At 41.3% G+C, this 23,237-nt stretch overlaps 1 protein-coding gene across 2 annotated transcripts; it reads right to left on the bottom strand.

The window, feature by feature from the left end:
* Positions 1–40: 40 nt before the first annotated feature.
* Positions 41–23,225, bottom strand: LOC133346006 (SWI/SNF-related matrix-associated actin-dependent regulator of chromatin subfamily D member 1-like). 2 transcript variants are annotated; one of them, XM_061557246.1, is made up of 13 exons: positions 22,836–23,225; positions 13,012–13,268; positions 12,170–12,212; positions 10,135–10,257; positions 8,522–8,644; positions 7,609–7,725; positions 4,944–5,045; positions 3,982–4,143; positions 3,036–3,133; positions 2,794–2,932; positions 2,296–2,418; positions 1,884–1,985; positions 41–562 (listed from the first exon to the last, which is right to left on the bottom strand). In XM_061557246.1, the coding sequence occupies exons 1-13, from the start codon at positions 22,845–22,847 to the stop codon at positions 509–511; spliced, it is 1,455 nt and encodes a 484-aa protein (XP_061413230.1). In that variant the 5' UTR covers positions 22,848–23,225; the 3' UTR covers positions 41–508. The 2 variants fall into 2 exon arrangements, with proteins under 2 accessions (XP_061413230.1, XP_061413231.1); XM_061557247.1 differs by having other exon boundaries at positions 2,794–2,929.
* Between the last annotated feature and the right edge of the window lie 12 nt (positions 23,226–23,237).

Below are 23,237 nucleotides of genomic sequence, written 5' to 3'. Positions count from 1 at the left end.
GAAAATAATAATTTTATTCCTCACTTTCTGAACACCTGTGGACATTAAAAAAAAGCTTTATTTCCATCAGTTTATCGGCATTCAAAGTGCACCACAAATATTGTGCCTTGGTCCCTTAACGTCAGATAAAAAACACTGATTCAACATAGATGCGCTATTATAAAGATATTGCAAATGGCTTGCAAAAAGCTCACAGAGGCTACACAATTCAAATGTTATAAAGCAGTACAAACTTTACGGCAGTTAAAGCAGTGCATGTTTTCAAGCAGATATACACTACACGGATGCTGTTAATAATTACTATATTAAAATAAATCACATTAACACTTTTTTTAAGAGTGAAAAAAAATCATCCCGAAGCTTTGCTTGGGAGGCTCAATATTAATACTAGGTTTCACGTTTTAAATGTAATAAGCAGTTTGGTTTTTAACCACGTGTGGGCATACACGCATGTGCATTGGGCGAATACTGTGCAGGGAATGGCTGTGGCTGGCCAAACTTGATGCAGTTAGGTGTTACGGATGCCAAGGGCTTGTTCCAGCTCCTGTCTGCGCTGCTGCACCTATAAGTACAACACATGCAAGCAACAAATCGTTCACCTAAGGACATTCAAGTACATTGTATATGATCTTGCATCATGGTTCCAACTCGTGTATTCGTGAATAAATGTGCTGCCAGTTACAAATACTTCCAAGTGTTAATGGCAATTATTCTGAATACTTGGACCAATGAGATTGAGCGTAATGTTAGTCTATATGTTATAAATCATTAACCCTTATGAATATCTGTAAACCTTCGAAGTTGTGAAAATGCTGTTTGCCGCAAGACTGCACAAAATTAAATGAGCGGTTAATGTTTTAAGTGAAGAACAATTTGGGCGGGACGGGGTAAGGATGGTTTTGGCTCCCCATTTCCAGGAAATATTTAGCAGCAATGTCTAGTAGCATGAATGCAGCAGTTTACATTGTATTGTCTGCCATTTAAACAGCGACACCATAGACTACTGATAACTTAATCACGGATTAACACCATTCCACAAACAATATAATGCAGCATGTCATGCTGTGCAGACTATTAAACGTAAAATTGTAACATTTCATTGGACTAATGTCAGCCAATCCAAGGATAACATGAAATATGCACCTGACCTCAAGAGGGTTTTTATAATAGTGTGAATCATTTCACCATTGTTATTTAAAAGACAACCGGTTTACTCACATGCTTTGGGTTAATCAAGCAAGATCTGGAATCGTATATTTTCACATTACAAAATTATAAACGAACAAATAATAGCCACTGAAGGCTATTAAAATGGCTTATGATTAGGTATACTATTCATGGCAAGGAAATAAACTTGGAACATTGATACAGCCTGATGTTTTCAATGAGATGAAAAAATGCTGCAGACATGCAGAAAGTCATTCAATAAGGTTGGATATTTGGGGAAATCCTTTTTGCTAAATTACATTGTTTTTATTCCATTACAATGATGGGAGATTTAAATAACAAACGCATATTTACTTATTCACAAATGAGTGATTGTGGGTTAGGTTTATTTGATCTGCCATCAAGGAAGAAGAGTTCAACCCAGATACATACACTGACATGTTTGGACCACAAATTTACTGGACTGGCCATGTAATTATGTTTTAAGGTAACATCATGCAGGACAGCTCTCTGAAGCAGTATCTGTTTAAATACAATTAAATTCATGAAGATTGTTGGCTGTAGGTTGCATTTAAGGGATCAAGCTGCTGGTGATTATGATTAAAGTGATGAGAAGGCATCTTATATTGTCTTGTCAATAACAGCATTGATTTAAATTATTAAACACGCAAGCTGAATTGAAAGTGAATTTCACTGTAGGCAGAATCATGTTCAACCTTGGAATAGAAGTAGCGACAGACAGCCTCCTGCGACCACGGCTGAAAGTAAAACTCAGCACGCCGTTCCTCCTCAGGGTTCCCCACAACATCTGTCATAGTCTGCAGGAGGAATATAAAACAGGAAGTTAAATTGCAATGCGCAAGCAGACAGAATCAGCACTCCAACAGATGGTAGGCACAGCCTGCTGCTTCTGAAAATACCCTTGTACATTTGCATTTTATTGTTCTACATTATTATGAAATATGGAATTTTCACAAAGTAGAAGAAATGCAATATTAATAATACTTTTGTAGCAATGTTAATCCTTTTAAAAAGGAACACTTGCATACAATCAATACTACAGCAGGTGCACTGTTAATCCTGTTTTATTATGAACCGTGTTTCATGTGAGCCAAGAGGGCTCCCTACTTTGAGGTCGCGGCTCTGTGACTGCAGCCAGTCGTTGATGAAACCCTGTGGGTCTTGTGCGAAGCCAAGCATGAACTCGCGATGGATCTTGAGCTGATTGATCGTTTCAATTGTCTCGTGGATCTGCAGACGCAACACATGAGCAGGCCCGTACACACGTCGGCTGAATCTTTTCTGGAACAAAGGATTCATTATTGTGATTCTGCAATTTTCAATGGCTGCTTTTTCATTTAAAAAACATTTATTGAGACTTTAGGCAATGCGTGGAAAGTGAAAATATGCCAATTAGAAAAACATGCTATTTCAATAGTACACTGTAAACTGCTCCATTAATTTCAGTAAAATCCACATTAAAACATGACTTTATTTTGACTGATACAAAACTGGTGCTAAAATATGGAAATGAAACAATACTTATGGATTCATTATGACAAAGCCATACTAATCTGCAAAGTGGCTAGGCACGTCCATATTGGACAAGTGCAGTTGGGTTGATACCTTGTTATCAAGGGCGGCGATCTCCTGTTGGCTTGCTGTCGACAGCAAAAATGAGTTCATCTGAGCCTTCAGCATGTCATCCACCTCCACATCCACGTCATAACATGCTGTCTTCTTCTGGTCATTCGGGTCAACACTGCTGACAATATCGCATCATACATTTAGAATCGACTTGATTGTTACATAAATGTAAATCCAGTAAACCTACTGATAGTAAGTTCGGGACCTGACTCGCGCACTACCTGATTGTGTGGTTGATGACAATGGGATCTGGAGGCATCAGGAGTCCATGAAGCCGTTGAGGAATCTCAGAGAATTTCATCCTCGGACAGTCAAAAATCTGGGCAGTGTACAATTTTTTAGAAACAAAAGTTAATTCAACTTACAATTTACACCCAGCCATCGTCCTCCGATCTCCCATTAACATGCTCATTTCTCTCACATTAACATAGACACCTCCCGCGCACTCAATGTGGAGGTCGCCTTCCGATCTTACATTAACATGCTAATTTATTGCATTAACATCAATAGCCCCGCCCACTTCGTTTATGACCCTTGGGCTACACCCATTTCAAACCTTTAAAACAGCCTGCCTCAGCAGCTTTCCTCTCTTTTTAAATCCTTTATATTAAGTTCGCTTGCTTGCTTGCTTGCGTGCTTGCTTGCTTACGACCGTGCAAATCTTTTGGTCGTTTTTTAACCCACTTCCCGTGATCCAATCGAGCTGACATTTTGCACACAGACTCGTTGTGCGAGACAATTAATGTTCGTGAATTTTTTTTTAAAAAATTTTACACTGTTTAGGGAAAACAAATTAAATATTTAATTACCAATTGCTTAATACTGGCAGACAATCATCTGACCCATAGGTGGCAGCCATCTCAAGCCAGAGGACGAAAGGACTCTAGCCGCCACGCATATAAAGGATTTATAGTGAAAAACTTTGTTTTTACGGGTTATACTTATTTCAGCCTGATGACGACCGCTTGCGTTGCGATTGAAACGTAGTTTTTTTTGTTATTTTCTTTGAACCCATCTACGCGACTTTACCGAAATACCCAAAGAATACAATTTCCACCTGCAAGTAAATGCACACCACTTTGTAATGTTATTTATCATGTGGCAGTGGACATTATTGATGCAGCATGTGGTGAGAGATGGGCACCACTGGGGTTCGCGGTGGCAGACCTGCTGGAAGTAGGAGTCACAGTTGATGTACTCGCGCTCATGAGAGTCCTGCAGGCGATGTGTCTTAATATACTGCCACAGTGCCTGGATGATGGCGGGCCGAGTCTGCGTGTGGATGCCCAGCAAGCGAGCCAGGTGCGAGTTCAGCTTAAATTGTGGGGGCTGTGGAACACGGCGGTGGAGACAAGCAAAGTGAATTTGCAATACACTGAAAAAACATTCGGAATGGATTACATTAAGAAATGACGAGAGACTTTTTTGACAATAAAATCAGAACGGTATATTGGTACAATGTTGCACCTAAATGCACCCTTTGTGACATGCACTTTTAGCTTGCTTTTAAGTGCCCCACACTAACTGTTTAAGACAACATACAAGGTTTACATTTGCATTCAACCTATATTTTACCAGCAACCATCTCCACAAACAATATCCAACTTGGAGGCAGTTCAATACTGTGGATTGTCATTTTAAGTAGTCATCACTGACATAAAAATGTTACTTATACAGTATCAAAATGCTACAAATGCATATTCAGATGCCATACAGGGTCAACGTCTCAAAAGCCAATGAAAAATAATATTAAGTAAAAATAATATTAAGGGAAAAAACGAAAAACGCAAGTTAGGAAGACTGAGCAGTGGTATGGCACTTCACAAAATCCAATCTCAACCACCATAATCCCACGCAGATGGTGAATTGGACTGAAATGCATATTTAGAGATTGATGCAACATCTCTTATGCTACCGGTAGAAGGAAGTGGGTGGGTGGTGGGGGTGGAGGGGCAAAGGGTGGGAGAAATTACAAATGCCATTATGTAACTATTCAACAGCAGAGAGGACTTGTCTGAACTTAAAATGTGGGGAGGGAAATCAGCATGGACCAATATGAGAATCATAATCAAGGGTAGCAGAGGAGAAGGATCAACCTCTCAATGTTACAATCAGACTTCTGGCCATACCTGATAATCCAGCATGAGAAGCACTTTGCAACGAACGTTGACGTCACCTGGACGCTTCACCTGGAATCCGTCTGTCTCCTGGGTGGAGGATGTGCGGTGCCACTGGAGCAGGGGAACAGTTTAAAAAAATCACACATCTCCCACCACAAACCATTCATATCTGCTGGAAATTACAATTTAGTTTTCAGCATATGTCTATGCCCAAACTGAATGTGTACCCAAGACTGCAAGTACTGTGAATGCACTTGTTGCAGAGGTCCACTGCTTGAATCCAGCAGGCCGCCCTGGTTATTACTGCGAGTGAACGGACTATAAAATGTGCTTTCTGGTTCAGAATTGAAGTAAAAAATCTCCTGGCATAATTTGGAATGAGTAGACCATTGTGTGCTGGAATCATGGTCCGAATTTTTTTTACAATTACACATCGCAATCATCGCCCCTTTTGGCAGGGCAGGTGCATTAGTCTGCCAATAGTGCCTTTTCAACTGCTTGCATCACAATAATTCCTATTATAAAACACACTGTGTGCACGTCTTGATTTTAATGCTTTTTTCACGCAAGATCTGTGTATTATTCCGCCTGTAGGGAAACATCAATAGCAGGAGTATTGTGGAGGCTTTGGCAGTAAGATGCAGTGTGTTTTTAAAAGAGTTATGCAAAACTATCACCATTACTACTACCACACTGTTGCTGCAATAACAACGATTGCTGCTGCAGAAATCTTGTGCAATGAAAGACAATTTGGTATATAAAAACAGGAAGTCACTGCACCACAAACAGTTATTCTGCTGTCAGTTGACTGGTATTTTACTAAATCTGCTATTAATAACATACTAAATTATATATTAAATTACAATAACACAATGGGTATACATCTTGCAAATGTGCAGGCTGTTGTGCAGTCACACCATCACCCCCCACAGAAATCCTCTCTCATCAAGACACTCCTACATCAAGCTAAGAAAGTGTCAGATGGTGATAGTCTGAGAAGTTAAATGAAACATGGTAAAGCAGCGCTGCAATTGAACGGTTACAATGGTGCACAAATCAATAGGGCACTAAATGCCAAAACCAAATCAAATAACAGAGTTGAAACTGACCAAGTAATTAAAACTATTAAAATACCGTACATTGCAGGAGTAACTGATAAACTAGCCAGATGTTTGGAAAATAAAACATCCGAGTCAGATTTGCACGGTACATAAAATACTGAAACTAATATCTGGTACTAAAGATGTATTACCGAAGCTATAAACAGGTGTGCACTGGATTAATTGCACTTGTGGCAAATGCTATGTTGGGCAGACAGGACGAATAATCAGCACAGACTGAAAAAACACCAAAGGAATATTAAACACTCCCAAATACAACTTTCGGCAGTGACAGAACACACGTGCCAAAAAGTACACTCAATTAATTACTACTGGCCAAGACTAAGATAACCTATCGAAATTGAGAGAAATACAAATTGTAACGTTTGGATAGCTACAGGCTTAGTGCTGCTTGGAAGCAAATAAATAATACATTGTGTAAATGCCTGCCTATACAGCTCACCATACATCAATGGGGATGACCTGTACAGAACTACAGGTACTGCTATTTTAATGCACGCAAACGACAGGAGGTACAAGAGCAATATGCATGCATGCATGATGTACGTAGATTACCATATGAATAACCCAACCGGAAATGGATACCCATTGTACTGTATATGCACTCATTAAACCCCCCCCCCCCCCATTCGCACGTGAAAGGCTCACAAGTAACGTCCTCACATCTATCCCTCTATTTAAGGAACAAAACAGGAGGATTTCTCCACAAATCTGGCTGTCCCCCTGATGATGCTAGTTGTAATTGTTGGCGAAATTTTGTACTCCGATTGTAAATTGTGGATTTGCTCTCCAACACACCACTGTGCTGTACTAATAACGAATTGGCATATTCTGTTTACGTGACAAACCTTACTAATTGGCTGTGTCGGGTGGAGGCGGGTTTAACGACACATTTAGATTTATGCGATCTAACCCAAAAAACGATATTATGTTGTGCAGTGTTATATATCTTGGGAATGCTGTGCCTATTAATGTTCTTGACAATCTAATAATTTACCTAACTCGCATTCGTCAATAACACTACATTAACAAGTTAAAACGTATTATTAAATATATACAAAAATATTAAAATATACCATTTGGGAAATGGTCATTCTTCACGCTATGAAGGGTTATTTTCCAAAACAGTGCCAATTACAGATTCTTCCTTTTCAAGGCAACGATGTGCATCACTTCCAATGCAGTATCACAAAATAATTTTCTAAACAATTAACTTCTGTTCCTCATACGAGAAACTAATCCAAGATGTTCATTCTAGTTGTATCATCCTTCAGAGATGCCTCGATAGCACCAAATCACACGGCAGTACAAATGGAATGAATAAATGCATCATCTTCCCAGTAAAAGCATGGATGAAAAACATGTCTGAAAAGAACATTTTTGCAATCATGTGTGCAGCTGGCTGAAGCACCCACGTAATTGCATGGCACAATGGTAATATACAGAATGCTATTTCGAACAAGAGAAAGGCATTTGTAACAGACAGGTGCTGTGTGGTGGAATGGTTCGATTCAGTCGGTGTCATGTCCCATCACACTACAGAAAATGTTTACCTCCACCAGATGGTTGTCAGGTCCATAAAGGTCTTTGTCGAGCTCAATAACTAGACTCTTGAAGAAAGATGAGAATTTTCTCTTCTGCTTGTTGGCATCAAACTTGGAAGAGGCAGGCTGACAGCAGAAATACGCAACACAATGCAATGAATGCATGACACATTTTACAATTCTCAAGCAATATAAAGTGTATTATTAAATCAGCACGGAGCTTGAGGCACAATGATGCAATATGAATTGCAGTAATGTATTTAAATTCTTATTGCATTTTTCCAGTGTGTTCTTCTGCTTGTTGGCATGTTTACAACAAACATTATCGTGACAAATATTATAAATGTGCAACAATTGGCCTTAGAAATCTCGTAAAGTTTGTCTCGTATAGTTCCATTTTTAATGAAACACAAGCAATAACCACTATGAGACCTCCTTTACCAGTGGCAAAATATTGTAGTAGGTTTGTACCCTTTAAACTGGTACAAAACTGACACCTTTATACAAGGCATCATGTTTGCAATAACCGCAACACAAGCAGTCAAAATGCAAACAAAAAGAAACAACTGATAATGGTAATGATATGCACTGTCCTTGAAGTTGATTGGTCCACACCCGAGACAGCTTTCCTTAGAGCCTAGTCTCCATTGGTGTTGGACCAGATGACGCCAAAAGGCGTACAACTCAAAAAACAGTGCACTATCAGAGTATTGAGAGCTCGGGGTAAGCATTTACACTGAGACCTTTACCAGTGGCAAAATATAGTAGTAGGTTTTTACCCTTTAAACTGGTAAAAAACTGACACCTTTATACAAGGCATCATGATGCCTTGTATAAAGGTGTCATGATGCCTTGTATAAAGGTGTCAGTTTTGTACCGGTTTAAAGGGTAAAAACCTACTACTACAAGCAATAACCCTCACATCATCCAGCAGTCGTCCTTCCACACGTAGCTCCCATGATGCCACACTGCCTTCTTCATCGTCTGCATCTGGCTTGGCTGGGTTGAACGTGTTCGAGATGAAAACTCGCAGCTTGCGCTTTTGCTGCCAGCACAACACACACGTCAGAATCATCACCCCTCTCTTGCTTTAGTCCCACCTTTTGCTGTAGCGGAAACCTTCCCCACTAGTTTGCATCAGAAAAGAAATCCTGGAACACTCAGCAGGTGAGCAAACTGAACATTACACACATTCCTCTTTTAAATTACTCATGTAATTAGGCATTATTGCTTGGTTCAGTGGCTCAACTAGTTTATGCAATGTTATCTCCCTTAATTTATACGGTTTAAAATTATTTTCAAAAGTGAAAATTTAAACCGATATCCTGGCCACAAGGAAGCAGTGCCACACATCACCCTGTGACTGCATCTGAATAGAAGTTATTATCACCAGTGCCCACCTAAGAATTGCTATTAGAGAATAGGCTACAACGAGATAGATTAAAATCACAGACATGTTGCCAACAAAGCTGGAAAACATACGTGAGAAAAAAGTTATTTCAGAAATGCATTTATTTTCACGAGCAAACTTGAGCTTTTTCTGAATCCCAATTCTTTTTAATTATAACAATTTTAATACAAGGCACACATAGGGAAAAGCGTTTACAATTTATATAAAAAAAATAGAAAAATTAACAGGTATTGAGTGTGGGTAATAAAGTTTAAGGATTTAATAAAGTCAAAATACATTAGCCCTCGGACCTGAAGAGAAACCTAAATTCATTGCAATATAAATATAAAATTTCCAGAGTCTACAAATTTCGACCGGATGAAGAATGGGTTAAGGACCTCACACTCTAGTGCCGTTTTTTTGTTGAAAATTTAATTTGCCGCTCAGCTGCCAGACAACGGGGACCGTTTTATAAAATCTCCTTATAGGCAGGGAGAATGGTGCAGGCGGCGGTGGGGCGGTGAGGGAGATGGGGGGGGGGGGCGCCCGTATGTGACGAAGCGCATGAGTGGGGAAGGCGAGCGAGCGTGCGCACACTAGCGCCAGTGGGCCACGACGCGGCGGTGCGAGCTGTCAGGGAGATGGATGGCAGCTCCATCATACATCTGCCAGTGGGACTGCGCATCTCCCTTTATACACCCACCCGGATAAACAACAACAAACGTGCCCGCCCATCCAGCGCAGCCGCCCGCATCTGCCGCATATGGCACCCGCAGCCGCGCTCTATTTCTACACCTTTCAAAGCACCGCGTTGAGGTGAAAGCATCCACCAGTGCCGCACGACTTTCCCCGCCAATCACAACGACACTTTTGTATTGGCGGAGCAATTTCACTCAGTATAAAACAGTCTGCGAGGACAGCAGGACTTTGTGCAACTTTTCAAAAATAACAATTCTGCATTTTGTTTAAAGCTGATGGGATTAAGAACACAATATAAAACTTTTGGACCTTACACAATTGCATTGTTTTTTACTTTGTATACAAACGTGTTATGAAAAAAAAAATTCGTAATTCCATTTCACATAGCAAGCAGCACGATAATAAAAAAGCAAGAAGCAGGGGCAATTTCAAAGCCAAGGCAACACCTTCATTGGCCTCTTGAGAGCTTCCTGGATGTCCAGACGTTTGCGCATGATGGTCTGGTCCAGCTTGCGCTCAAAAGCCAGCAGGTCCATGTAAGCCTGCGACTCGGGAACAAGCTCCCGCACCTGGATGTGGAAGCGCACATGCCCGCCCACACACTCAACCGGGCTCGCCGATGAAAACATCTGTCGCGCTAAATGGATATCTTCTTAATTAGTCTGGTTAATATTTTGAAAATGTTTACAATATAAGCTATCAATACGTTGTATGTATCTGCTTGAGGTCGTCTCACAAAATGGTCAGCAAAGAGAACCGCGTTTGTTAAGTGCAAGACATTTGGTTATTTATGAAGAGGGCTTCCAATTACCATCTTGCTTTTCATGAGCAAATTAAATATTTTAATTATTATATTCCATGCCGAGCTTGTATTAAAAAAAATCTTGTTTAGATACATTTTTATTATATTTTATATATATCCTTTTTTCTACACAGACCTCCAGGTGTTGTCAGCTATGTGAATTAATCTGTATTCTCAACCTGTTATTTTAAGTAAGCGGCTACAGAAATAAGGTGCACGAGGCAAATCCTTAACAAACTTTTGGATGAATGAAGCTCATTGAGCTCCCATGATTGCACAAGAGTTGAGGGGCGCACGGGAAAACATTCCAGTTATTATTCCAAGGGCTCTCTCTATTGAAAAGCTCAGAAATCTTTTATAACGTGTATCGAATTAACTTGAATAGTAGCAGAAGAAGAGGGATTGAATAATGCATTTTAAAGGGAAAAGCAGAGCTCAGGAATGTAAAGATATCTACTTTCTTAGCGCACGGACCACACAGTGTGCAAAAAACATCTTTTGTTCCTCTTTCTCAGAACTGAAATCGTCTGCAGACACTGCTGCCATGCATGCTCATACTGAAAAACCCACAAAGAAAAAAGGTTTTATTTATTCAACAGCTCTGTGGACGGCTCCTCTGGAATAACCAAATCCGAGGGACCATCCCCTGTCACCACACTCCTTTAATCGGATACGCATTTCACTGGCTTGCTTTTCACTGCAGCAATCAGCAACGTTAAGTCTCTTTGGATGGTGGAGAATTTCATTTTTCTCAAGTCACGATCTCATCCCAGCTAGTTACCCGCCCTTCCCCCCCCCACAGCTCCTCACCACAAGCCAAAGCCAACCCAACCCGTGCTTATAAGATTGTAACACTCGGCTGCCCCAGTCGCCTTCATCTCGGTCTGCGTGTAATCGTGCCGACAATGTGATGAACTGCAGCACCGGTCCCAGCCGCATCGCCGACAGCCTGAGAATTTTCTGGTCCTTAAGAAGCTGGCAATTTTTTTCCTTTTCCTCCCCTTCCCATCCATCCAACCCACCCCTCTTCCCGTGGCCGGAGGATTTCAGGCTCTGTGAAGTGCAGCTTCTGAGCTCAGATTACGCAGACGATTTGCATAATCAATGCACTTTAACTCCAAGGCTGTAGAGGTGTTTATTTAAATTTTGTGAAATGCCCTTAAAACCAAAAAGTAATCTTTGCTGTATTGCACCCGTAAAATAATTGTGCAGTTGAAAATATTATTTAATATTTACAAGTGCGCATTTAGTTTTGCCTTTGCAATTTTCCATCACCGATAAAAATACGGAAAATATTTGGGGTTTTTTTGCATGTAAAAATGTGTTTATTTCACATGAACTGTGAAAACACCTCTGGATATAAATGTTACGGGAGCTTTGCTTCAGTAAACCACGTTCTGAACATTTCAGAGTTTCAGAATATTACTTATTGTTATTTAAGGTTTCTTTTCTTTTTTCTTGAGCCTCAGACATGAGCGGCCAGGTTCCAAAAAGGACATCTTCTTGAGGAATGTAGAAATAAACTCAGAATGCCACAGAGCAAAAGGGACCACTGTTTGTGCTGCCATTCGGGAGCTGGACAGGCTCTCGTTATGAATAGGGGGCGAGTATATTTATAGTGAGTCGTAAAGAAAATGGAGGTGGTGGGGTGTACAGTAGGTGGGAAAAGCCGACCTTACCCTCTGCGGCAGAATCTTATCAGCCATCTTTTTCTTCTTGGTGCTGAGAAAAAAGAAAAAAACAAACGGTGGGAACAGGGAGGAAAATATCAGTCACCACGGCAACCGCAGAGCAGACACGAGCCATCCATCTGCTAAATTTTAGCCGACACATTTTGTGCAATTCTGCTTCTCCCCACCCATTGCCCCAACCCTCTGCCCAAAACCCTCCCCCCTCGCCCCCCTGCAACAATCTTCCTTTATACAGCAAAGAAATGTAGCTAGTCACGCACTGCAGAGACAAAAATAATGAGCTTTAGCTTCTTGGGCTGGCGAAGCTGCATCAGAGTAAAAAAAACCTGCAAAAGATACATTTTTCGGGTGAACCTGCTCCAATTTTGTGCTGGAAATTACATAAAACTACTCCGCAGTAATTTTCTACCTGCTGTGCGCTTTTTGAAAGACCCACCAAAGTGAAGCGCACAGGCAAATTGCAGCGGCAATTTTTTTTTACAGCATCCGATCGCAATACGTGGATAACATTTTTTATCAAAATGTTCCACCATTCACGCAGTGATGGAGTTGCTATATTTATAGAGAACAGAACGCACACACACTTCTTGATAGTATTGGGATTAATTTCAGGTAACGCACAAGCAGAGTCGCCAGTGGAAAAAACTAATCGATCAACCCATAACATAGAACACCAAACACTTCAAAAAATTGCATGTGCCTATGGTGCATTCACAATACATTTATTCTTGAATAACAACACATTTATAAATAGATAATCATAAAGACAACAATAACGATAGCACTGATATGAGCACATCACATTGTAAAATTATTTCTCGAGGCTTTACCTGCGGCTGCGGCTCTGTGCCTGTTGCTGCTGCTGCTGCTGAGACTGCTGCTGCTGCTGCGATTGCTGCTGCTGCTGGGACTGCTGTCCCGGCTGCTGCGTGAGCGGCTGAGTAGCCGGCCGCTTGCGAGAGGGCTCCATGACGGACTGAAGCATGCCCGGGCGCACCGCCCCACTCCCTCCGTATGGGGGGCCTGACGGAGGACCCATAGGTGTCCCCTGAGGAGCCAGCCGGCTGCCTGCCGGCATCCCCGCCCGCTTGTGAAGGTTGAGCACGTGCGCACGCACCCAACCACATGCACACACGCACGCAAACACACACACACGCATGGAGGGGAAAAAAAGCAATAAATACATGGGATGCACAGCTGCACTGCACTCAGTGTGGCTTGGCAAATTAACACTGCAAATAACCAAGCGAAATACCTCTAGATGTTTTTTCATATATTAAATTCCCTACAACAACATGTTTTTCCTGCATTTCTTAGGTATGGAATTGCCCAGACTATTTCTACTCTTTGCCGTAAAGCAAAACAAACACCTTATTCAAACAAGCAGAGCTATACAGCGTGACTTTCATTCCAAAGCCTCTTGACATAAAACGTGCATTGCAAACCCCCATTTTCTGCCCCCATAGATGAGAACAGATGATTACGAATGTGATTTGTCAAAATACTTTAAATGACAACCGTTACTTATATTTATCACAGAAATGAATAAAAATTCCATAAGTGCAAGCACCTTTATGATGGCAAATGGAGAAGACAGCTGTTGTGGCCGTAATTGCTTTAATGTCAAGTTTGGTTTGCTCTAAGCATCTAACAAATTCATCAACAGGGTAAAACCAACACTTTAGAGTATTAAAAATAATGGAAGATGGTCACATCGCAGTTATCCATATCCCATTTCGTTCAGCCTCACTATCGAATTACAATGTACCTTCATGGGCTCAAATTGCTCTGCAGTATAGCGCTGTAGATACCGTACAGGGCACAAAAGCCTATTCAATATTTTGACCCATAACTCGTAACCTGAGCAGGTGGCCGAGCCACTGTAGGATTTGTAAACCTCAAATCACTGAGTACCAAGCAGAGGGACAGCTGGCATGCAATTATTTTAAGTGCCTGCTTCATCACTAGCGAGGCAACCAAACGCCTAACAAACTGAGCGTGGCACTCAAAACACAAAACCATTGCGCCCTACAGACTCGGCCGACATATTCAGTAATTCCAAGACAAGAGAAGTGCCTCTTGTGCACGACGACAATGTGCTACACATCGACAGTTGAATGAATAAATTATTTGAACCTCTCTATTCTTTATGCAAGCATGGCAACACAATATGCAGTGTGTTACCGGAGCATGCAAAGGGAAGTTAATGGGTATGGGGGTTGGGTGGGGGGTAACAAGGGCAGATTTTTTTGGAGGGATGAATTAAAGCGGAGGTAATTGGTCAGTTCGTCGACAGTCAATGAAAGCTGTATGCATCCCTCCCAATCGGTTTGCCTGTAGACTTGGAGCAAATCCAAACATCAGAAAAGGGGGGTTGGGGGAGGCAGTAAGAATGGCTTGCACAAAAAATAGGGCCGAGCATCACAATGCATCTAAAACCCTTCCCAAAAGAGGGTAATAAATGAAACCGAAAGCTCTCCGTGGGATTTATCCCAAGTTTGTTCGAGCCTCCCATGTACTTACGTGATGAGGTTTTGTAATCAAGAAAGTGATATTTTTTTTTATAATTTTCCAAACTACTTTAGAAGCCCCATTCATATACATCTGCACTACTTTTAAGCAAAGGAAACACTTTTACATCTTGTCACTTCCATGGAAAAACTCCTGTTTAGCTGGGAAAGCTGCAATGCTACACAGTCACTTTAAAAAGCAGCTTTCCCGTGTTTCACTCTTCCCTCAGTGTAATATGGCAACTGTAAACATGGTGCGAATTGGCAAAATTAATTTACATTCCCAATGGTAATTAGCAATGCGTTTATCCAATTATTTTTCAAATTAGTGGCTTCTTTAACACCTGCCCAGCTGCAGTCTGCCTATCGCAGTCCATCAGGCATATGCTTACATCGGCTCCTACTGTACATGTGCCTAATCTCTGCAGGCAGGCTCCCATGGGAATTGGGATGGCGGCAAAGCCATTATGGAAAGCTGCCGCCACCCCACAGGGCTCTGCCTGGGACTTAAATTGGATTCTCCGTATTGATAGATTGCCCGGCCATCAATTGTGGCCGCCTGGGACCAGCCACCTGCACTTGGCTTTAAACAAAAAAAAAACCCTGAAATGAAATTCTTACAGTAAAATCCTGCCAATCGTGACGATGAGCAATTCTTACCACTTTACGTTTGTGGCAGAGGCAGCAAATACTTTTCTGAAGTGTTGTGAACACAGATGTGTGGGACATCTGAAATGCCAGAAGGCTTGGTTGATCCATAGCAGCTTGCATTTGTTTTTGTGAAAATTGCTTTTTTGTAAAAGTAGTTTCAAAAGTTAGAATTTCAGACAGTTACAATGCATTTCTCAAACTGCACAATGTATTTGGGTAGATGCAGAGTTATGCAGGCCGGATGTCAAGATTTTATTACATTTCATCCATTTTGAAACTACTTTTTCATTATCACCACATTATTACTTTTTACAGTTTACATAATTTACGAAACACTAATGGCACATTTTTATTTTAGTGCAAGATGTTACATGCATAGCACCAGAAGGCATAGTAATTTAAGGTGAGCAGCACAACTGCTGACAGAATTTTTATGAAACTTTAATGGACACACTATACCTCAAATGGCAGTGGCTGTAATGTCCGCATTGGAATTCCACATGCATCTGATTCCAACTGCACACATTTTTATTTCACATCTTATATTCCTGCTGAGCCGCGGAATGCTATTTCTATCCATTTATATTAGCATTCATTTTAGTACGATTCTCCTTCCTATTATTACTTATACTTAGTTCCTATGGCAACCTGTGCGTCATTACTTCTCAAAAGGGCAATTTTGCACCAGATTCCCATTTCTTTCCAGCCCATTACTGTGTCTCGAACACTGTACATTAGTGTGCATGCATGTAGCGGCGTACAGCTGCGGTGCTCCCATTCGGTAGCGCGTCCCGCACGCGGGTGCGCTTCGACACAAGTGCACGCGCGGGGAGGGTGATGCGCACTTGAAGCAAAATAACAAAAAGGCAACATTTCGGGTTCCCACAGAGTCATTTACTCTCTATTAAATGTGCGCAACAGTTAAGACAACGCACACTTGGGTTGAGGGCTCGCTCACAAAACGTCGCAGCGAATTCCAGCTCAAATGCAAAGCCATCATGATATTAAAAGTGCCCCGCTCCCACACCGTCCCCAGATCTACTGTTTTACACACAAAGAGAAAGGATTAATTTGAATTACTGTACAGTATATTGCATCGCTTTCACTCACTACGCGCTTGCCAGCAACGAAAGAGTATTCGGGCTGGGGTAGCGGTAAAAATATAGATCTGCATATTCATGACAAGAAAGCTATGCCTAATAGAAATACATCACAGTTCTGTATTTCATCTCAACAATATAAATGTAATTTTCTCAATACATTTTGGCGAGCATGTGGGCCTTGTTATTTATTTAATATGTAACACTTTATTACCAGTGGCTGAGGCATTTAGTATAACCAGAGCAGCCTTGACATACCCTATTAATACTGTTATGCAGAAGCCCAAACTTACAACGCAGCTGGCATTTTAATTTGCTCACTCGCACGTAATAAGCTCTATGATCATAAAGTGGACTCGTAACAAAAATAATCAGAAATCAGCCATACGTGAAAATTAACTTTTTAGAATGACATTGCCGCTTTGAATACTCAATGTGCGTACATTTACAGACATGGTTTTATAATTCCCAGCGCTCCCAAGTGCCAATGCGAATCACTGGGATTACAAAGCCCCATTTCATTGCCGTGAATTTCACATGTCAATACGAAAACGACCTCACGTGGCAGCTACAGAAACTGGAAGGGTACAGTGTAAATTATAAAGCTACACAGGCAACGGCAACCCTGAATCAAGCACTGAACTACTATACATATGAACAAATCTGCAGCAACCTGAATTGACCACGGATGGCCAATTAAGGTGTACTAGTAGTTGTATGTCCCCGCTGGGGTTAAACAGCTTCAGCAATGCACTTGGTAACACTTCAAATGCAAGTGTGCATACGGTGCACAGTATGTCAACATTGTGAAGTGGAGCACGTTTTGAAAAGGGTTTTGGTTGACGGGGAAACGTACGTGCAATTATAACCTTTTGCACAGAATTGAAGTTTATAAGCCACTTCGATGAGTTGCCTGCCAAAAAAAACAGTGACAAAAAGTGACCTGATTGAGCAGAATTATTAATCCACTTTTTAGCAAAACGACAGCTTCTTAGATTAACGGTTCACGGTATTGAAATAAATCGTACACGTTTTATTGATTGGTAATGAGTACTCTTGCAAACGTTGACAAAATAATCTTAAATCATTGTTGCCACGCAAATGGTATTTTACTTTGAAAAACACATGTTAAAAGCTAAAACTGTGTGTGAGTACATGAGTCATATGCAACGGAATTTGTTTTTTTAAGCCCAATGAGGTTTGCATACTTTTTATTCTGTGCTGTATTCTTGCTTCCAGATTGTTTTTTTCTTATATATAGTTTAATGGTGCAGCATTTCTAAATGTTTCAGATTAATATTGAGGCATACATGAGGCCAATTGCAGAAACGAGGCTCCCGACCTATTTAAAGGATTACAGACAGCAGTGGCAGAATGTGAATACTGCCCTCAGAATTTCAAGCCGAGTGCATCAGACATTGCATTGGAGGCACTGTATTATATCTTTGCCTACAAAAATACAATTCAGGACACAAAAGCTCGAAGCTTTAGCAGCATTTAAATGTAACTAAAGCAGCATTGTGACCTGACAGCCACATTACCATCTCCTTTGTTGACATCCTTTCCAATAGCTATAGCTCAGTTGTCAGGAAATAACCTCTACCCCCAGTACATTTGCATTTCCAGCAGCCAAGAAAACATTAAAAAGTACTTTTTCGCATAGGAGTGCGAATGAAACATGGAGGGTTATAAACTGGCCTTTTATTTTCAAACAACTTATATATAGTAGTATAAATCATGCTGCTGAGAACAAAGAGATTGTCGATTCAAATTCAATTGTGTAGGCTCTAGGTCAGCAGTTCCAAACCTGTGGTACGCGGACCCCTGGTGGTACGCGAAGCTACTACAGGGGGTCTGCGGAAAAGACAAATAATAACATCCTCACCAAGGGAAATGTACAATTTTCAAACAACTAGTAGAAGGTCCGCGAAATCTTTGTAGGGGTTGCAAAGGTGTGCGCAAACTATAAAAACCGCTGCACCGGGTGGGTAATGTAACCGCCTCGCATGTCCACCAGAGGGCGCTGATGAGCGGTCCTGGGCTTAACACAGCCTCTTACCAAACAATTGATGAATTCGGGGGCTTTGTTGCAGGGCATGGGTTTTTCTATGCATTTTTGATGAATCATATGCATGCCACCCCATAATGTAGTGCAATACGCCTAGTTATGACATGACACCAATGTCCTGCTTGTGAGCAAGGCGAGCATAATGTGCACTTTTCCTGTGAAAGGCAGAAAGCCGACCACATGTTAAATCAGCTCACAAAGCTACATTTTGACTTTTGCACAACTCAATGAAAACGATTATAATTTGCTCTTCCCTGGTGCTGTGGGGCAGTTACAACTGCTTATTTAGGAGTTAGTACAGCAGATCCAGAACAGTGTAGCACTCCACATGTAACATGCAACTGGTATCAGGCTAGCAGAGTTGGCTAGAAAAAAATTACAAGACAGGACTTCCTGCCTGCCAGGTCAATTCAGACGACCGTTTTTCCAAAAGCCAATCTAAAAAAAGAGGCCAGAACAGGGGTTGCACAGCGCAAATCAAAATTTTAGCTGTTTAACGTGAATTTTACATACAGTCAAGTTAATCTATAATGCAAACAAACCCATTTTTCACATGCTATTTGCTTAACACTAATGCACCTTTTCCCGGCCCATATTCCAGCCCCTACAAGGCTAATAATTATATGAACCAATGCCAAGCTTATATTTGTGTATGAACGTGCTCACAAACCTTTTGCAAGCTTAAGCAAACAAACTGCAGACAACCTAAATAGACGAGCAATAGGAATAAACAATGTCTGTCCTAAGTCCAGTATTGTATGTCAATTTTGGCACATAACCAGAAATCATGCATACCATATGGCTGTTTGGTCAGTTATACTGTATATGTAATGTCATTTGACTATACAGTCGTTTCAGTGAACATAAAAACAATCAATATTGTGACAAGATAACCCGTATACTGTACTTGTTTCCACTGGAAATTACAAATTTTAGTGGAATTATCCTTAAAAATCGTGTTAATCCTATTTGTATTGCACATGATTGCAAAAACATCAGCCAAGATGAAGTTATGTAATTAAACATGAGCCACCTGACTGAAGTAAGCTTTGTAATTGGCCAGTTCCACAAATTAGGCAACCTCAATCAACATTTTAAAATAATCTAATACATATTGGATGTAAATTTTAAGGCAATTATCTACAGCTTTATACAATAATATTTTGGAATAAATAAATGCTTTGTCACATGCAATATGTGAAATTGAATGCACCATCACCATCTCAGTGTGGATAACACTGGTCAACAAAAAAAAAATTCTGGCCTGGACTTTTGCAGCTGTTTTAGACTAATTTCAGGGTGCTGATTCCAAACCTGATCTCAGATTTGCTCTATCACATCTCATTTTATGCTATCAGCATACCCCATTTTCATTGATTTTACCCGAAATTAACTCTGTCACTTATGATTGCAAGTTGTTGCGAGTCATTGACTGCTTTAGTGTTAAAATATGGTGCTGTATTTTTAGGATAGTGTGTTTATAATATCATTTAATGTAGATATCCACATTTATTTAATATTTTTATTCTGCAGTTTTATTGAAAATGCAATATTTTATATCTCAAAAACCTGATTTGATAGACAGAAACTGATGCCAGATATTGAATCAGCACCCCAAAATTACCTTAAAACCGTTGTAATGCCTTATGCCAGAAAAAGTGTGCTGACCAGTGTAATAGATCAATCAGTTTGTTGCAGTCCATCCGACACCATCGTGTTTTTATGAAAGTTTCTCCCTTCATTTTTGTGGACAAGTTACAATATACTTTGCCCAAATAAAACAGCACTTGATTATATTCATGATTACTCACATCTACACTTGATTATATTCATGATTACTCACATCTATAATAAATGTTTGAAATTGTGGAACAGCCCAATTGTAATGTATGTGGCAAACAGAATGTTAAAAAAGTTGTCGTCTAAAATGGTACGTTAAAAGTTCTTCCTGGGAGGATACATTTTTAAATGCTCAATACAGTTTCAGGTATCTGATCATCTTGGGTTAGCAATCTCATGAATCCAATCGATAGGCTGCTTGTGGTCACTTGATCAGATTACGGAAGGAGGCAACTTTAAAATGCTTTCCATTGAGATGGTCAGGTGGCTCAGAGGTCAAAGGTCAGAGCACTGAGCTGACACTACTGAGATCCTGGGTTTCAATCCAGACAGCCACCTATGATTAAAATGGGTTCTCAATTAGTAGAGGTGATGGTCTCAGCCGGTCACCAATGGCTGTATGAAAAAAAACGATCACATTAAATTTGCTTGTGTACTTATTTTGGCTAAATTCCAGCTGGCAAATGATTACAGTATTTTATGGGCGAGTGATAAAGTGCTGTTTCTAATGTCTGGACCAGAGGTCACATGAGACTTCAGAGGTTCCTCTGGTGGTATCTGCTTCTGTGGGCCATTCTCTAACATTAAGGGTTACACCGTTTTGCGAGAGCTCTATATTGTGCTATCAGTATCATGGATATAACATCAACATGACACCGATAGCACAATTGTGGAAAAAGAAATGGCAAAATTTGCAAACCTATCAATTTGTACAATGGTTCACATTACCTGTTTTAAAGTTGTGTAAATATGTACCACATTAATAGTTATATCACGAATATAAAACATTTGTAGCACAGTAATGTAGTATCTCATTCTCAGACTAGAAATATGCAGTGTCGCCAACTTTACTGCAGACACAAATATTGTTATATGCAAAGAAAAGTGCAATATTGTGATAAAGCATATTTCCTGCCACACGTGCATCCACGTGTTCTCCATACTTTGCTGTACAAAATAAGTCGCAACTTACTTGACAACTTCTATGTTAACTATGAAGGGCAATGGTATGCCTGTAAGTAATGTTCAAATCCGACAATGATAGCATCATCACGTTATAAATGTCATCTTTGTAAATAAACTACTCTATAATACAGCAAAGTACAGTATGACCAAAGATTGTGCAGACTGCATAGACACTTATCTAAATTTAAAGTCTAGTATTAAATACCGAATGTCTTTGCAATCGGAATACAAGTTGACACTGGGCTTTAATAGGGGGATTGAACTGCATGCCATTAATTGTAAATGGTGACAAATCAGCTCCGTAATAATGACCACAGTGAAAAAAAAAGCTGGCGACACCAATACCTAAATGAACAATAAACCCAACAAAGGCAAGCAATTACAACCCATTAATGCTCCGACGGAAAACAAAAAAAACCATCACCCCATATAAAAACACCAAACCCCAACCAATGCCGCACACCCAAATGGCAAGGTCTATAATAGTAGCCCACACACACACACAAAACCCAGCTGATGTGGCCTGTGGCGTCAAGCAATACTTGATGCCAATCACACGTGGTGGTAAATAGTTTGATAGGGGGGGGTCGTGATTGCGTCACAGAAGTATGAGCTGTTGAAGCTTCTTCACGTCACACAACTCGCTGCCTCCACACAAACCCATCACCACCCCCCCCCCCCCTGCACACATGCTCAAAAGCAAAGCATTTTTAGAGGAAGTTAATTGCACAATTTAACAGCCAAAAATAAACGAATTGCACATTTTTGAATTTTCATTTTTTTGTGGGGGGGGGGGGGGGTGGCACGTTCAGCGCCGCCTTCCGTTTTCATTCCACGTCGCCAAATCCACGACGGCATTGTGTGGGGGGCCAAGGCGAGCGGAGCTTACAGCTCACCAAAACGGGGGGCTCTCATCACGAATTGGTGGAGCCACACATCTCACATCATCATCATCGACATCGTCACCCTCGCCACGTCCTTCACTCCCCACTGTACTGGCCACTGTACACCGGGTGGCTCCTGGTCACCGCCGTCCTCATCCTCCTCACAATCGCCACCAAATCGGCACGAATCGTAGCGACAGCCCCCCACCCCTGGCACCCCCAAAATAACAACAACATACTGCAACATAATGGTATCGTTATTTGTGGGCGGAAATTACACCCGTCGTGCGATTCGGTGGAGATGCAACGTGAACAACAACAACATTGCTCGCATAATCGCAATAACACGACGTACTATTACATATCACGACGTGTATTAGATAATCACACAGCAGCAGCAGCAGCACAAAGTCTCAACTCTCCACGCATTCGCTACGAACGAGGAGTTTCACGAACACCACCGCCACCAGCCAGCCAGCAACTCCACAACATGTGTGGCTGCCTCTGGAATTTCCATTGTGTAGCGAAGATGTGTAATGTGTTGAACTGCAATACAGCAAACAGAGAAATGGTCACAATAATCTTGCCTCCATCCATCCAGCAGCATCATCATCATCAGCAGCGCCCCGTTGTTACCTTTTTCTCCATGTGGGGGGGTGGCGGTGGCCACCTCGCTCGGGCCCCGCGTCGTCTAATCGGCGAGGGGAGGACGGCGCTGGGGGTGGGAGCACATCGCGGAGGGAGGATGGAGGGAGGAGGATGGAGGAGGAAGGGGATGGGGAAGAAGGGGAGGCCGATGTACTGCGCTAAGGAGACGGAGGAAGAGAGGAGGAGGAGGAGGCGGGGATGGGTGAGTGGGTGGAGGGGGTGAAAACGCAGACGACGGGAGAGAAAGACGGAGCCACTAGCAATGCCACTACCACTGAGCTGTCATCAGCACCACCATCATCATCATCAGCACCATCATCATCAGCACCACGAGCAGCAGCAGCAGCACCAGCCTCGGCTCTCCCTGCCCCGTTCTCTCAATGCGCCTGC

The sequence above is a fragment of the Lethenteron reissneri genome, chromosome 23 (genome assembly GCF_015708825.2).
Source record: "Lethenteron reissneri isolate LAM-NWPU_2019-01 chromosome 23, ASM1570882v1, whole genome shotgun sequence".
NCBI classification, from domain to species: Eukaryota; Metazoa; Chordata; class Hyperoartia; order Petromyzontiformes; family Petromyzontidae; genus Lethenteron; species Lethenteron reissneri.
Note: the sequence above shows the minus strand (reverse complement) of the source record. Positions and strands in the feature narration are given on the sequence as shown.